At 42.5% G+C, this 17,372-nt stretch overlaps 1 protein-coding gene across 1 annotated transcript in view; it reads right to left on the bottom strand.

Moving 5' to 3' along the window:
• Positions 1 to 17,372, bottom strand: part of adcy5 (adenylate cyclase 5) — a 94,140-nt gene that overhangs the window by 24,737 nt on the left and 52,031 nt on the right. The window contains exons 4-7 of the mRNA XM_069662678.1: positions 6,207 to 6,318; positions 1,940 to 2,067; positions 338 to 496; positions 112 to 253 (exon numbers count right to left, since the gene is read on the bottom strand). Coding sequence (XP_069518779.1) covers positions 112 to 253; positions 338 to 496; positions 1,940 to 2,067; positions 6,207 to 6,318 — 541 coding nt within the window. The remainder of the gene's footprint in view (positions 1 to 111; positions 254 to 337; positions 497 to 1,939; positions 2,068 to 6,206; positions 6,319 to 17,372) is intronic.

Raw genomic sequence — 17,372 nt, 5'->3', positions numbered from 1 at the left:
CAATTATGAAGATGTTCCCTCCAAACTATCCTTTTTAAGTACATAAAAATGGGGTGTATTAACGTATGGAAGGACAATCCTTCACAACTAAGACAATAAAGGGGACTGTACCCTTTTCTGGCTGCAGCCCACAATGAGGTAGGTGTCTATGTTGTTCTTCTTCAGGTAGGCGTTTCTCTCTCCTCCTGCTCCCGCCTCCACATCGTAGTCTCCGTTCAGATAATTCAGAGTGGCTTTAGTGATGTGGATACGGCTGAAACAGGAACAACACACATAAACACCCGCATTTATGTTCATTGTTCAGTTAGTGTATATTCAATGGACTCGAGAGACGTACCCAGCTTGGCCCCCAGCCTCCATCTGATTGGCTAGCGTGACGTCATTGGACCAGACGTCAAACTGCCACTTCCTGAGTCCCAGGACCCCGCAGTGCACCCTGCCGCTGTGGATGCCCACTCGCATGTTCACGTTCACCCCAGTCACCTCCCGAACCAGCCTGCAACAAACAAACAAACAAACAAACAAACAAATAAACAAACAGTGATGATCTTCAAGTAACAACCTGCAAAATTGTTTTCTTAATTTTGCCAGCATGTTTGGTTTTATGTGTGGACTGCTGGGGTTACCAGATATCAACATTTTTTATCCTATGTAGCTTTTTGAAACATTTTCTGACTCAATCAAATCATTACTTGTAACAGACTGTAGACTCAAAGATAAAGACTGACAGCGGCGGCCATGTTATTTTTTCTTTGCTGCAACAGGACTGATAGCAGCCTTTATTAAGAAGATCAATATCCTTAGCAGACAAAGGCAGGGAAAGAAGAACACATCCTAATTTCTGCAGAGATAACAGATTGAAGACGACCTCTAAGTTAATCTCTGCTTTGGAAAACCCTTTCTGTGAGACTTAAATGTTTCCACCAGCTGGGCGGCAGCTACATCATGAAAATGTGTAATCAAACAGAGAAAAGCAGCAAATCCTCACATTGACAAGAGGGGTAAATAACTCTAAGAGTCCTCGATTATTCAGCCATCTTTTAAAGGTACGGTTTCGCATTTTGGGAGATGTTTTGGACAGAACCAGGCTTGCTGTCTCCCCATTTCCTGTCTTTGTGCTAAGCTAATTAAGCTGGCTGCTGACGTTTCCGTCATGTTTACAGATGTATGATTCTTCTCACCTAACTCTAGGCAAGACGGGGAATACACTTATTTTTCCCTTAAAGCTCCTGTGAGGAACTTTCGGTTTGTGCTGATTTTGGCGCCCCCTGTGGACAAAGCTGTACCTCTTATCTCTTCAATGATTTTGTCCTGTACGTGCTTAAGTGGTGTTTTTTTTAAACAAAAAATCTCATCCTGCTTTCTTTAACAGTCACGTGTAACTCACTATAAGTTTTGCCTTGGAAAATGTAAACAAAGGCAGCGTGTTAATCACTTCGCCTGACACCTCCCCCCCTCCAGCAGTTTGAGGCATTAAAAATAACTATATAGAAACAATCAATCTTGTCGCTGATGGTCTGCTTTGCTTTTTTAGGTCATGTAGAGTCATCGGGATAAATTTCAGTCTGTTTCATAACCATTGAAAAACTCCTCACAGGAGCTTTAAAGGGTCAGCCCAGTGCATGCTGGGGTAGTGTCCCACAGTGACCCTTCCTATACTGACCTAAGAAGGTACAGAAAATGGACAGATAGATGGATGAATTGATAGAGGGGAAGATGCTAACAGGCAGATCAGCTACACCCAAAACAAAAACAACCCAAAACATTTAGGAGCAGGTAACTGCAGTGAACTGCAACCTTAACCCCTGAGAAGAGCAATGATTACACCTCCATTCGGCTTAGTGATGGTTCACATGACCTAACTCAGGCATGACGAAGAGGTGGAGCAGCAGAGGTTTGTTAACCAGTGACGCCCCTTAAACCCCGGAGGATGACTTACGAGATGGCCTCTATCATGTCCATCCCCATCTCCACGCAGCAGTGCGCGTGGTCGGCCCTCGCCTCCGGCAGCCCGGACACACAGTAGTAGCAGTCTCCCAGGATCTTTATCCGCAGACAGTGGTTCTCCTGTAACAAGAGAACAACCTCCTGCTCGAATCACCAAGTAAACAAACTCATAAACTGAAGGAGAAAATGATTGAGGCAAACTCCAGTAAATCCAGTGCGTAAATATTAATTATGTGTCGACTTTTGATGCGATAAGATATAAATGTTCAACTGTGCAACTTCAAGGAGGCCACAATAAATCAAAATGAGATATTGCAGATTTAAGGAGGGTGCAGGCAACATGTCCTCTACAGGGAATTCAGCCCCTCATCTGAATTATTTCCACTTACAATCTGCTGAGAGGAGAAGATGCTGTATCTGCAGGCACAAAACACAGTCAAAGAGAAGCTATGAGTTTACACGTTGCCTGCCTGCAGCGTGTGTGACTACCATAATATGACATGTGTTTGTGCGCACATGTGTGTTGGTGTGTGTCTGTAGGGCCTGGGTGAACACTGTGTCTCATGATCACCACCTGAGTCTCTCTCCAGCACGTGGCTCTGAAAAAATACAAAAAGAGCCACTGTGTAAAGAGCACAGAGAATATTTGTGTGCGTGTGTGTGTGTGTGTGTGTGTGTGTGTGTGCAGACAGATACAAGGTACATCTGGCACGGACACTGAAGCGTCAGCAGCAACCTGTCTGGTTTATAACGCCATTACGCCCGTTTGACTCATAAATATTGATCGGCACATCAGTTCGCCTTTCATAAACAGATGACATACAGATACATCGAGCATGAGCTGGACAAACAATGAGGCTGCTGGACGAGAAAAAATACATCAATATTCATGAATGTGCCATTTATGGGTCTAATATTGGAGACGTTGTATAAACACATGACTGGCTGCAGGAGACAGACGGCAGATATGAACACTGGTGCTCTGTGCACACATCTGTTTTTATGGAAGCATGGCGTGATGTGGACTTTAGCGCAGAATTTTAGCTGTTTTTAAGGATTTTATATTTATTTTCTTTTGTTGTAAGTCCCCACGTTTAAAATAAAACAGTGCTCATCTGTCTCTCTTTCTGTCCTGGTTCCTAATCTTTTCTGTTATTTGCAGGCTGCGACCTGTTAACCAAAAGATTTTTGAGGCCTGAGGAGAGTAAAATAATCAATAATTAATCAGTAAAAACGAATAAAGTAAACATTGTGAACCCTACATTTTACCTTAAGACATATGAGGCGGCTGTGGCTCAGTCGTGGTGTCGGTCGTCTCTTACAATCAAGTGTCCTTGGGCAAGACACTGAACCCCAAATTGCTCCCAATGGCACAGCCATCAGGTATGTATGTGCATAGATACTGATAGGAGATTATGCCTTTGCCATCAGTGTCTGAATGAGTGTGTGAATGTGACATGTAGTGTAAAAGTGTTTAAGTGGTTGGAGGACTTGTCAGTCACAGGGCTGACACATAGAGACAGACAACCCTGAGTCACCAGTGAACCTAACGAGCATGTCTTTGGACTGTGGAAGAAGCAGGGGTATCTGGAGGGAACTCATGCATGCACGGGGAGAACATGCAAACTCCACACAGAGCGGCCCACTATGCCGGGTTCAAACCAGGAACCTTCTAGCTGTGGGGCGACAGTGCTAGCCACGGCAAGTGTTTGAATTCTACAGTATCGGGACATTATATTAACCTTCTGTTTGAAGTCCTTTTCTGGCTGACCACCAGGGTCAGCCCTACACGTGGGTCTGTATGTGACTGACTGAATAAGTGAGTGAGTGACGGTACTTTCAGAGCCGTAGAGAGAGAGAGTTGCGACATCACAATGGCGGATCATGGAGCATATTGGACTGACGCGACTCTCTGTCTATACGGCTCTGGATACTTTGTTCGGGGAGTAGGCGGGGCTGCTCGTCCGCTGTCCTCCCCTATGTCTGCAGCGCGCTCCTGCTTGCAAACACATTGTCATCGGCCTCATAAGGACAGTCCTTGTAACACATTAAACTAGTCTTGTTTCAGTCCTTGTGTACTACTTTATACCTTCAAACTGTGATATTGTATAAAACAGTAACCCATGAAGAAGATCCTGTACAGATGTAACCCTAAGCACAGATGCAGTAAAGTATCAGCATTCATTTCCAATCTTCTTACACTCTGGATAACTCCCCAAGAGCTGCTGCAGTCTGAAAGCTCAATTCATTTTTAATGACACGTGTTCCCTCCTGTGGTGGCAGAACACTGAACTTTGTGTTCTCTCTGATGTTTCTGATCAGTGTCTCACCACCTCCTCTGTCAACACGGATACTAATATCATGCTGATCACAGCCCTGAAAGACCAGAACTATGTCAAGGCTTGTTTAGCACAATATCACCAGTGTTTTAATAACACATCAGATATTCAGACAGTTGAGATGGTATACATATCACGCCTCAAGGTCTTATTTGCCATGCAGCTACTGATCCTACTTTAAAAGCAGCTACATAATAGATTCATCTCCTCTAGCCCACCTCATGCATCCCCCTTTTAGTTCTCCTTTTGCAGCCCTGTGTCAAAAAAAATAACGTTTATATACGATTTATTTGCAACAGCAGATACGTTTAGACATATACACAACGTAGACCAACTCATGTTAACATACACAAGTTATGTTTACATTGCAGGACTGGATTGGCAGCGTTTTTCTTCTGCATGTGTTTTCTGGGTTTGTGTCTCTTGACTTTGCATCGCTTCTGTATGTGCAGCGCGTTTGATGTTAATGCATTTGTTTCGGCTTTTTGCAGCACGTTTCTTTTCAGTTGCAGCGTGTTTCCGTTGTTGCATTTGTTTTGGACTTTTGCATGTGTTTTTAAATTTACATCAATGATGAAGTTGCTCCACGTTTCTTCTGATGGAAATCGGGTCGTTGCGGCGCGATTGCCCTTGTCGGCCACTGCACAAACTTGCATTACCACCTGAAGTGCCTACAGCATTATTGAAATCTAGTAAGTTTAATACAGAAAAGATTCAGCAGGAGTTGAGACATTACTGTCTCATACAATCTCTTTGAACATTTACAACTTAAGAGAGCGCAACTTAATTCGAACAGTTAAGTAATAAACAACCATCATTTCTAGAGGACAGGGTTGCCTTGTGAACAAGACATTAAAATATTATGTCCTGGGCTCACATAGTAGCTAGTCACTCACTGTTTATGGTTCAACTTCCGCCTTGTATTATTTTCAATGTGCAAATTTCATATTTATGTCAACAAACAAGTCATACCAGGGTTGTGCCTCAAACTATAATGAATTTCCACCATTACACTATGAGGACATTAGCATCACTGGAGGTCCACACTGGGTTTCTGATGAGAGAGTCATACAACAGCTCTGCAAAGCAATCACCTGTGAGAAGTATGTGTTGTCTACTCCTCGTGCACCCGTGTGCAATTAGTTAGATGCTGGTGCAACCCCAGCTTAAATTTAGCTGGGGTGGATGGTAGGTCAGTCAGTCGGGACTTGGCCCGGGAACCGGACGGTGGCCGGTTCAAGTCCCGGTACGGATCAAGCATGGAATTGGGGCTGGTAGCTGGAGAGGTGCCGTGTCATCTACTGGGCACTGTCGAGAGTGCCCCCGAGCATGTATATGTGCAGCCCCCCTCACTCTGACATCTCTCCATTAATGCATGTCCATGCATCGGGATCAATAAAGTATCTATCTCTATCTAGAGTCCTTTCTGTGCATGTCTGTATTTCGGGCCTTTGTGTGTGTAGCATGTTAAAATAGTTTGTCTTCTTCTAAAGAAACACCAGCCCACAGTGACGCAGGTTCAATTGTGATCTATTGTCTTATCTGCACGTGTGAATAACTCATTAAGTTAGAAATTACTTTGGAAGTTAAGTCGTATACAACGGTGGCAGACTCCAGGAGTAAAGTGGGAGATGGAGAGAGTCTTTCATAGCAGATGCTCTCATAGGAAACAGCCAATGTAACACAAGCTCTGCCTGAACAGGCCACGTTTCACTGGTGTTATCTTTGGACAAAAAATAACTCTTCTGTACAGTATGTGTGCTGGGAACTGATCGAATATTTCCTGCTTGTGATTGTTGTCAAAACAAAACAATCACTTACAAAATAAAGTGAAAGTATATTAGACTAAAAGTACAAAACCATGAGAGCACAATGTGTGGCCTTTACATACAGTGCATATGTGTCTGGTTGCATTCTTACCGCTGCCAGCTTGTCGAAGCGGGCGAAGAGTTCATTCAGAGTCATCACCAGCTCCTGCGCAGTGCACTGAGATGCCAGACTGGTGAAGCCCTCGATGTCTGCAAATAAGATGCTGCAGAAACACAAAGAGAAGAGACACAGGTTTCATCACTTTGGTTTGTTTGCCTTTTACGCCTTTATTTAGTGGATAATGTCGGAAACAGGGGGAGAGAGAGTAGGGATGACACGCGGCAGGGTGCTGAGGGTGGGAGTCGAACCCGGGGCCGCCCATCGAGGACTGTAGCGTCTCTAAACCGGCGCCCCAATAATAATAATTTTGCAAGAGTTTAAAAACAGGAAACTGTAAGGCAGAACATGAGAGAAGTCAAGATGTACCATTGTAGCTACCGATGGTGTAAGGTGGATGATTCTGGCTGAGGCAGCTTCGAACAGTGACGTCTTAATGTGATACAATGCCTGCAGTCTGGAGTTAAAAAGCACTTGATACAGCATTTGTGCTAATGAAGACTTGACCTGATAAATGTCATGGAGAGACACAGAGAGACAGATCGAGAGCGAACACATTTGCAAGTATCTCCACTCGTTAAATTTCCCTGAGAACTCGGCAAACTGTTACAGCAGAAGTCATTTAGTGATCGAGGCTCTGAACGCCGGCACACCAGCAGGACGGATGATCTCATAGGCTGAATCATTTCTCTCAGAAGGAAACAGGCACAAAGGGAGCAGGGCTTGACAGGTTGGGGCAGTAAGTTCCCCATTATTAGCTGTAGGAGACATGTTGACCTCATGTACAGTCAGAAATAAATCCCACACGCTGCTCCTGAATGGCTCGAGTTGTTCTGTGCAGAATCACAGTCACATCTCACGCTCTTCTTTCATCAATGAGTGTTTTTATTCTCCGATCACTGACTTCCTCTCAGGGTGAAACATGTGATGCACTTGGCATTTGGAGCTCAGACAGCAAGACTGTGCTTCCTGTCTTTGGATGCTTAATTGTGCTTAACGCGACGTCCTCGGCCCTGTTCACACCTGACATTAACATGCTCCTTGGGTGATCTGATCACATGCGGGCAGCTCAGAGTGCAGGTGTGAATGCACTTAAGCCGCAATAAGTATGCACTGAAACCCCAGGCCACATTTGGAGGTCTTTTAGCCGTGTGGCACCAATAAAAGCAAGCAATTAAAGTAAAAGATAAAAAAAATGAAGATAAAAATTGAGGGAGTCTGAAGGCAAAGCTTTCGATTTACAGAGGCTACAGTCCTCAAGATATCGGCCGTGGGTTCAACTCCCACCCTCGTCCCCATTGCTTCGTGTCACTCCCCTCTCTCTTCTCCCAACATTTCCTGTCTCTCTTCACCTGTAAAAAAAAACGTCCAAAAAAGAATCTAAAGAAAATAATAAAAAATAAAGGATTAAAGTTAACATTCAAGAAAAGATATAATAGCTAAAAGATAAAAAGAAAATGAAGGGGAAGCTTAATCTTAAAAGAAGAATAAAGGAAGGCCGCTCATCTGTTAAGCCATCTAAAGGTTTGTATCAACGTTGTCCATTAGTAGCTAACAGACTCGCCCTTTATACATTGCATTTACCCCACAGCGCCTTATTAAAGCTCAGCCACCTTTGCCATTTAATAGTGCGTGCGTCACACATACACACGGCGCTGCTAGGGCCTGCCGACGCCGCCATTAACACTGATGCCATTTCGCCTCTGTTGAATGAATAGGAGAAGTTACGTGTTCTGTTTCAAACGTCCTTTGGACAGACCGTCTTTAGGATGGGATGGCTTAAATGATTTGATTATTGAATCTTCATCAATAGTTGATTACAAAACAAATTGAAGAGACTGACAGGTTGAGGTTACCTTATATGCTTAAAAGATTGTTGCTCATAATATAACTTTTTAAAATGACAACATATAATCTGCTTGGTGTGATATTAGACAAAGATAAGTTTTTACTTTTTTAAGGTTTAAGCATTTCTTACTGGCAATATTATTTGGTTTGTTGTATCTTGTTAAAAAAAAAAAAAGAAAATACGTAAATACGTTTTTTATAAGTTTGCATTTGTTATAATCAACATATTGTTATGCTTTGTTAAAAGCCTCTGTAACTGCTGTAAGAAAGTGTGTGTGTGTGTGTGTGTGTGTGTGTGTGTGTAAGCAGGAAGCAACTGTGGCTGCACAGGAAGTAACACAGGAACATGACAGTTGTGACCATAGACTGTATGGTTGTGACAAAGTGTTAAACTTTGGTAACCCAGAGATGGAAAGTGTTGAACTTTTGTGACCCAGACAGGAAACGTGTTAAACTTTCTGTGTGACCCAGACATAGTAAGTGTATGACCTTTTTTTCACCGAGACACAGCTGGTGTTATTTTTATATATATATATATATTTTTTAATTTTATTTATTTATTTATTTATTTTTGGTGAGCCAGCAGGTGCATCCCTGTTTGACCCAGGGTCTTTCCATCTAGAGTGCAGGTGCACATCATATGTAGCCAGAGTCTGCGCAGTAGAGATCAGCGAGTGAAGCGGCCGTAGCCACTTCCGCTAACCCAAACACACACTTAACTTACCGAAAAAACAGCAAGGATCCCGCACACCGGCGTGTTTAACAGAAGAACAGCTTCTCTGTGTTGGTCTGAGGTTAACGTTCACAGGTATGGAAACTTCAATGACTGTAGTGATTGTTTTAGTTACGTTTCCACTCGCGGATCGTCCTCCGCTCTGCTTACCCGGAACTGATCGGCTGCAGGGGCCGAATTTGTCAACAGAGCTGTCAATCATCATTTTGACAGCATCAAATAACTAATTAAAAATAGACTTGTCAGAAAAATGAACACTTAGACGTAAGTCAGCATGATAAGAACTTGCTATAATGACAGAAACCATGTTTGAGAAAAATTTATTTGCCGTGTATTTTGATTTTATAGTTTGACTCATGTCCCACCTGTTAACATGGAGGAGGCGGGCTTTATGAGCTATACTGCAGCCAGTCAGCAGGGGGCGCCCGAAATGTTTTGGCTTCACTTTTAGGGAGCTGTCATGTCGTCCATCTTTTTATACAGTCTATGGTCCTTACGCGTTCTTGATACGTGCGTGTGCGCAAGAACGGACTGTTCAACAGTTTTGCATGGAGAAAAAGGTCCGTTCACGCGTGCGTTGTATGAGGATGGAATGGTTAGGTACTTTCCCCTTGCAGTATAGAAGCAGCTATCTCTTGCTGTTTGCGAGTCTTCTCACAAGACTCAAACCAGATCGCAATTGGCTTGTGAAGTCATACAGCATGAGAGTTTCTTAAACAAACTCAAAATCAGCTATAGGGATATATAAATCACATGGTACGAGAGCCTCTTGGACAAGTGTTCGTTATATGGTGTATAGCACACTGAGATCTTTTAAACAGATCAAGGTGTTAGTATAGAAGTGTTCAGAGCACTGATTTCTTTTAAACAGATTGAGGTGCTATATGTTAGGGAATGTGTGAATCACTGATAGAAGTGTGGAGCACAGCTGTGAAGCTCGGAGTTTATTAGACGACTCGAAAGTGAAGCAGCAAATGTTCGTCTGAGATGGCTTGACTGCAATGATGTGGTTAAAATCTTAGGAGGGACAGAACAGTAGGAAACTAGATGAGGGAACTTTTGGTGCCCCTTCAGTTTTCTTTTGAGACTAAATTGTTAATGAATATTGACGAGTCTGACTTAATAAAGACCCTTTAAAACTTTTAAGGGAGATTCTGGTTGTCTGTTTCTGTGAGTTGATCACACAAGGACAGACATAAGAGTTTTCTTCAAAGATCCTCGTGATGACCTTAGGGCACACATATACACACATACATCTGGTAGAGAATCTGTCGGGGCCCCTCCCTGGGCTGGGGCCTGGTTAAAAGCTTAAGACGGAGAGAAGAGATAACTGTAGGTTTCGGAATTTCCCTTGGTGACCCTGGGCAGGTGCAAAGAGAGCCTCCTATAGGGGCTAAGTACTAGACAGCAAAACTTAGTGAGTAGTAAAAAGTTTGTCAGGGAGTCGAGAGACCTACAGAAGCCACTGGGAGAGAATCACATAGGGAAGCCTTACTCCGCCTCCCCCCACTTCCTGTGTCCGCACGCCTCAAGGCTCATAAGCGTTTCAGGTCGAGGACGAGGCCAGTGAGGGAGGAGCGGACACTAGGGGACCCACGATGGTAACCAGACAAGGGGATAAAGAAACTAGCCGAGATTGATAATAAGATTTAAAGTAATAAGTTGTTATTGATTATCTAATAGAGACAAAGTTATATACTTTATAGTTAGAGATTAAAATTAAGATTTAAAGTAAAAACCCTAAAAATCTTTTGATTGCCATTTAATTTTTTAAAATCTAAATTGATGTTATTTAATATTTATCATTGATTAAAATTGGGATCTTAAGTCAATCAGTCCTCGAGGGCTAAGGGCCCGCTAGCACAGGGGTTCCCAAACTTTTCCATGCCAAGGCCCCCCAAACAGCATTAGCTTCTGGCCGGGGACCCCCAAACCCACAGACAACAGAGAGTGGGACAGCGTCAATTTTTTGGCAGCATCCTCTACAAGCAATTCTCGGACAATGTCTTTGGTAGCTGGTAGAATCAAATCCTCTCCAATTGTGTGAGGTTTTTTAGCACGAGCAATGTGGTATGAGGCTAAAAATGATGCCTTCAGGGCCCGCTCGGCACGGTAGCTTGCTGTGTGAATGCAGCAGATTGCCTGACCAAATGCTCTTCTTTACGTCTGAAGAAGTCTACTGTTTTATCGGCCTCTGCTGGATGTTTTTGCATCAAGTGACGCTGAAGTTTCGAAGGTTTTAAACACTCGTTTGAGGGTCTCCAGACAGAGGACGCATTTCGGGCAATCATGGCCATTTTTCTGTATTGCTGAATTTGAGAATCCGAGAATACGGCAATTTACGTGTTGTTAGGTTCAGAACAAATGGTTATTAAAGAAAAAAAAATCTTTTTTTGCATTTTTTTTTTTTTTTCCCTCCAATTTTCTGAGGCCCCCCTAGCGCCCCCTGGCGGCCCCCACTTTGAAGACCACTGCGCTAGCACAGTCCCGTCGATCCGTGAGTGCCACAGGCGGAAGTTTAATGAACGTTCCGTCGCTAGCGGGAAAGTCTCGGGATTGACACCTCGAGGGCAGCCTGTTTAATCTCTTCGTATTGTAAGAGTGGCAACACTCGCTTCACCTCCGTTACCATCTCCGATGCCGGCGGAACAACTTTCTGCCTCCGTGCGTTTTACAAAGAAGATGAGGCGTAACCGGGGCGTAGTAATCCCGCCTTTAACTTGCGATTTCAATGTGGATTGCCGGGACAAAATAACCAGAAATAATGCATACAGAGCAAGGAAGAGAAATCCATTCACAAGTGGTTACTGGAGACGAACATGGAGGCACAGTGTAATGCCAGGTGAGAGGTACTAATCTGATCAACCAAGACACATGGAAATTAAAGGTGTAAGCATGGCCAAACATTCACCTGAGCTCGAGCTTCAATGATGAAATACAGTTTGTATAACCATTTAAGAGAAACACACGTATCTCATTTTTCTACTTGTCTTGAAGAGCGTGTTGGAAAATATATTGCCACCATTATATTAGATGTGTTTATAATTATTATTCATACATTGCCTGCCCTGCAGGGCAAATGACTATAACAGTAAGTAGCTCTTATTATTTGAATGGGCCTCTGTGTTCATTCGGACCAAACAGGCCGTCAGCTGATCCGTGTCAGCTGAGACTTTGATTCACATATGCACGAGACAGTCATCATAATGTGACAATACGCTCTGACTCCATTGATTATTCATGCCGCTGCTGCTGCTGTTACGCACGCTGCTCGGTCCTACCAGCTCGGTTTATTCTGAATCATCCTCGTAAATGTTGTTATTGAAATCAAGTTTGCTCGGAGCTCATTTTCCTCCGCAGTCCCCGCTGGGAGTCGCAATTAACACAGACACTAATGACATACAAGAGGAACACATGACTCAAGACACGAACCACTGAGTGCTGTACAAGTTTACATCACTTACAGTTTTATTAGATCTTTGGGGACCATCTACAGCTTATCATCTATTTTTCAGCCTTCTTTGTACGAACACTGAAGTGACTCAGATCATAGCATGCACACTGGGTAACATCTTAGCATCATAGACCGTTTCTAATGTGTTTTCTAAGACTCATTTAATTGCTTTTACTTTTTGATGTAAAGTTTGAGTCTAACATGACTCTATTATAGTTATATTTAGCAACCATGAGTTTCTTGCATTTAACCTTGATCAAAATTTCTACATTTGCTAGGTTCAAGAAGAACAGCCACTGTTGGATCACTCTGTTGTAACCATTGGATTATATTCTTTGCTTTATAATAAAAGTGTAATTAAAATTAGGATTAATGAGTCGGCACAAAGACCACACTGTGGAAGTTTATTTCAAAATTAGCAAAAGGAAAACAACATGGGGCCCAACAGTGATTCTTGTGGTACACCTAACAGAATGAACACAATCTAAGATAAGCCTGTGGAAGCAACAGCCCATATTTCTGTCTACAGCAGTTATTCAAATAACAGTTGAAGTACCCTCTCGCCAAGTCTTCATTTTCTGTGCACTTAGGATGTTAACAGTTTGACGAGCCACTCTAGATGCGAGGATGTAATTGGAGTTGAGAGGAGATATCCAAGAGCGGATTTTAGTCTGCACTTATATCTGTTTGGAGAATAATAAAAAGCCAAATTCTCTTCTGATGATGGCAGATCGGTTCCAAGATTGCAATTTTGCCATGTTGTTGTTTCACTCCTCAGAAAGACGGTTTTCCTTTAAAGCCTGACTCAACTTGACCAGCCAATACTACACGGACTAAAAACAGACTACGACCAGAAACCCTTGACCGGCATCTTGTCCCCCGCCTACTGATTCTGTTTTCATATGAAGATACCTGTTTATAGAGATTAGGCTCTTTATACAGGTAGACACTGTATTGCTTGTGAAGTAAAGTGATCCATCCAAGTTGCATATGATTCGTGTGTATGTTGCATGATCATTTACTCCGTCTCCTGTGATAACGAGTAATATCCGCTTGTTCTCGACTTGTTTTTCTCGTTATCTCGAGATATGTTGTAACCATTTCTGTTAACGATACATTTAACCTTAAATATATTAATTTTTTGCTTGCCTTAAATCTTTATATTAACCTAATGATAAAATGTGTTTCATTTTGAATCTAATTTTATATGCTTACCTATTTGACTTGTTTCTACAGAGGCGTAGGGTTTTGTCAGGTGACTGACTCTAATTATAGGTCACGCCCTACGGCTGCTAGTTGTCAGTCAAGCTGCTTTAATTTCTCAGTATAGCACAAGTTTATTCGTTAATTTATTCTTTTTGTTATCTTCGAGTTTATTTAGAGATTTGGGATCGTTTTTGTCGATATTTTTTGCCCATTTTTTGCAAAATAAATAATTCAAAGTGGAGTGCGTCTTTAAACCCACACACTCTACACGTTCAAGGATTCGATTTTACTGCCGATACAAGATAAAAAGCTGTTTTTTCCCCCCCATTATAACGAAATTATGTATCTCGTTATTTTGAGATAACAAAGCTTGTTTTCTCTGGATACTTTTCTAACGATCTAGAAAACAAAACAACAGGCTGGTCACTGTGATATTACAGACCAGGCCATGCCATGCTGCCATTGCCCATACTAATAAGTGTAAGTTGTTTTGTGCTTTTGCAGCTCTGGGGATACGAGTTATGATCATCTGACGTTACAGTGGCGCAGCGTTATCGAGATAACGAGATAAATAAGTCAAGATCTCGGGAAATCACGGGAAAACGGAGTAAATAAAATGTATGGATGCATGTCCGCTTAGGGCTTCCGTAGTTTTGAACACAGTAACAGGTAGATTATAAAATCCTAGGCAATCAAAGCCACTTAATATCCAGCTAGTTAACAGCATCTAAAAGCTTAGAAAGTGAAGAACATCCTGAATTCACCTCAGGGGGTTTTACAATCCGTCAAATATTTGTGCTTCTGAGAGAGCAGCAACTGTATGAGGACTTATGAGAAGAAGCTTTCTCAGCCGGAGCCGCAGGACGGACATGAGAGAGCTATAAATAAACAAAGTTTCAGCCCAAACATGCTCACATGAATCTCACAGGGTAGGTGGCTGCCACACAGCCAGGAACACAGTGTGTTAGTACAGTACGTGTGGGCAGGATGTGCGATTGTTTATCTTCATACACTATATGTATGTAAGAAAGTTGGAGTTTATAGACTGGCTTTGTGACACTCATTCTGTGTGAGTGTTACGGCAGAGCTTTCTCAGGGTTCACAGACTTTTTCTCTTGGCTGCCCACACGTCAACAACACTAACATGTTCTAATTAACCTGAGTTTCAAGAGGCCTAAATTTGCTCAATTTGGGTCTCAGCCTGAAGGGGATTAAGAGTCCCCACTCTGGGGTACACGTCTCTGAGAATAATTGATTGCTTTCTGTGAATTGTTGCATGGGATGTAAGCAGACACTTGACCAACACGTCTGAGCCAGGTCGGTCTGATGGTAGAAGCAGGGATAGTTGGAGAGGAAGGAAATGAAGGGATGGAGGAGGAAGAGGAAGGATGAAACGCTCTGCAGAGACTGAACGAAGTGTGGATGCAGTAATAAGAGCTTTAAAGCTCCTGTGAGGAGTTTTTCACTGGTTATGAAACAGACTTAAATTCTGGTGTCTCTATATGACCTACAAACGCAAACCAGACCATCAGCGACAAGCTTGATATTTTTAATGCCTGAAACTGCTGGCGGGGGGGTAGGCGTCAGACGAAGTGATTAACTGCACGCTGCCTTTGTTTACATTATCCAGGGCAAACAAAAGCGAGTGACACATAAATGTTAAAGAAGCAGGATGAGATGTAATGTTAAAAAACACCACTCAAGCATCGACAGGACAAAATCAGCAAAGAGATAAGAGGTACGGTTTCGTCCACAGGGGGCGCCAAAATTAACACAAACACTTTAGTGGAAAAAACCCCAACGGCGCCCAGTTAGTGACGCGTTTTCCATCAGCCAGCAGTGGTTGGTCTGCCAGAGAGGGTAGGCGGAGCTAAGCCGCTGCTTTTCCGCTCTCTGCAAGTGTTGCGAGTAAACAGTAATCTACTATGGCTGAACAAACAAAGAAAAGATGGATGACTACAGATACAACTTCAACAAGAAGTGAAAATCCAAAGAAAAAGAAACAAACTCGACGCTCAGATGAAGCAAACAGTCTGAAAAGGAAAGCGACCGCCAGCGAGGAAAATGAAGAGTTACAACCGGAGCCAACCGTGGACGTCACACATGCAACACTGTCTGGATATCTGGGAAGTGTGCTCATGCAATTACGGTTTATCACCATAGGTGCCGCTAAAGAGAACGAAACTGAGATCTTCGAGCTTTTATTGCAGATGTCGACAAAACTTCATCTGACTTGTGCCTGAACATTATAACAACAGGACTTGTGTACTCCATACTGTCCTGGACAGCAGAACAAAAAACATACTAAAACAAAAAGTCTTCAAACTATGAATTAGAACCAAACACTGCAGATAGCCTCAGCGTTGTCAGAATACTGCCAGATCAGAATTTCATTTCACGTCCTTTTTTGTTTGCCAATAATCAACCCGTTCAGCCAGAGAAGAACTATAATCACATGCTTGGTTATGATGTGCCATTGGGAACATAAAAGCAAGACACATTGCTTTGTCAGTAAAAGCACACGAGCAAAGCCACAAATAAAAACCACCACATTCGTCTGGGACATGCTGATATGCACTGCGGCGGTCACATAAATAGAAAGCTCCTAAAACTGAAGAGACAAAACCCCTTGGTGATTTTCGAGGTTGTATATTCCATGTTTTTTTTGAAGGGGAAATATTGCTTTATTCATTTTATCCAAAGCAATTAAAGCTCTTCTAAAAACTTTATGTTATTAGTAAGATAGCCTGGTAGAGTAAGACAGAACATGTGAGACGTTTTATCGAGAGAGACGCATCATTCAAGAATGATTCACTGACAGATTGAATTTTTAAGAATGTATTTTTTTGCTTCGTTATGCTGTGTCTCTTATGTTGAAGCTATTTATAGTAAAATACATAATGCACAGATTTCCACTGAGACTCAGAGCAAGGCCACTTCCCACAGCCTGATGTCACCTCAGAGCGACAGTTGGTAGTGAGCTATAAAAGCAGGAAGTTTCAGAGTGGGTATGACAAAGCGACCCGGGGTCTTTAAGTCCCATTTAATCGTTACCTTGGTAATGAGTCACTCGTTAGCACGCAACATTAAATCCTGGAGGCTTTTGCTTTTGTAAGTGACGGTGACCACAGAGGAAATCCTGACCTGAGAGAGACGAACGGAGAAAACCATGTTGGACGTTGTGTTCTTTTGCATGTGATGAAATAAATAAAGCTGAAATGTAACGTGCTTTCATGTTGTTTGAAGCTGTGTCCTTCTCTGAACCCACAAGGATTTTAGGCAGTAATTTTGCCATCTGATAACCACACGAAAAACATGAAAGGGTTTTAAAATAAAAAGCGCCCCGAAGGTTCTGAGAAAACATGAATGCCTTGGAGATAAATCTATGATTAGAGCGAGAGAGAGGCGTAAACAGAGACGGTTTGACGATCGATTCATGGGCAGAAACACTGAGCGGGCATTGATGAAGCTGAATGTACAGAATACTGAAACAAGTGTCTCTTTAATGTGCGGTTCAGGGAGCTAAATTGCTTACTTGTTAGTGTGTTTGCACATAATTAAAGAAACAGGCCTTCAGCATTAAATGTCCTCTGTATGCAGCAGCTAAAGGTTAAACCTTTTTTAGGCTGCAATGTCTGCACGTAGAGAAAAAGCTGAGCATAGTCTCATCTGGCTTCCACTGCTACGAGTTATAAAAAAGAAGGTTTAGGATGCGATACATTTACTGTATGGTGCGTTTACTGGTCGATACTTCTTAGGTAAAGGACAACACTGATACTTTAGCAATTATCAGTATAAAGCCCAAGTGATATTGGATATTTGAGACACATGGTGATGCTAATTTTAGATGGGAATTCACTGATTACAGATCTATCGCCAGTCAATCACAGGGCCGACCCACAGAGACAGACAACCTTTC

This window comes from Semicossyphus pulcher, unplaced genomic scaffold (genome assembly GCF_022749685.1).
Source record: "Semicossyphus pulcher isolate SPU_LCO1_2020_fin unplaced genomic scaffold, fSemPul1.0.p SCAF_15, whole genome shotgun sequence".
Taxonomy (NCBI): domain Eukaryota; kingdom Metazoa; phylum Chordata; class Actinopteri; order Labriformes; family Labridae; genus Semicossyphus; species Semicossyphus pulcher.
This window is presented reverse-complemented; position numbering and strand designations above follow the sequence as displayed.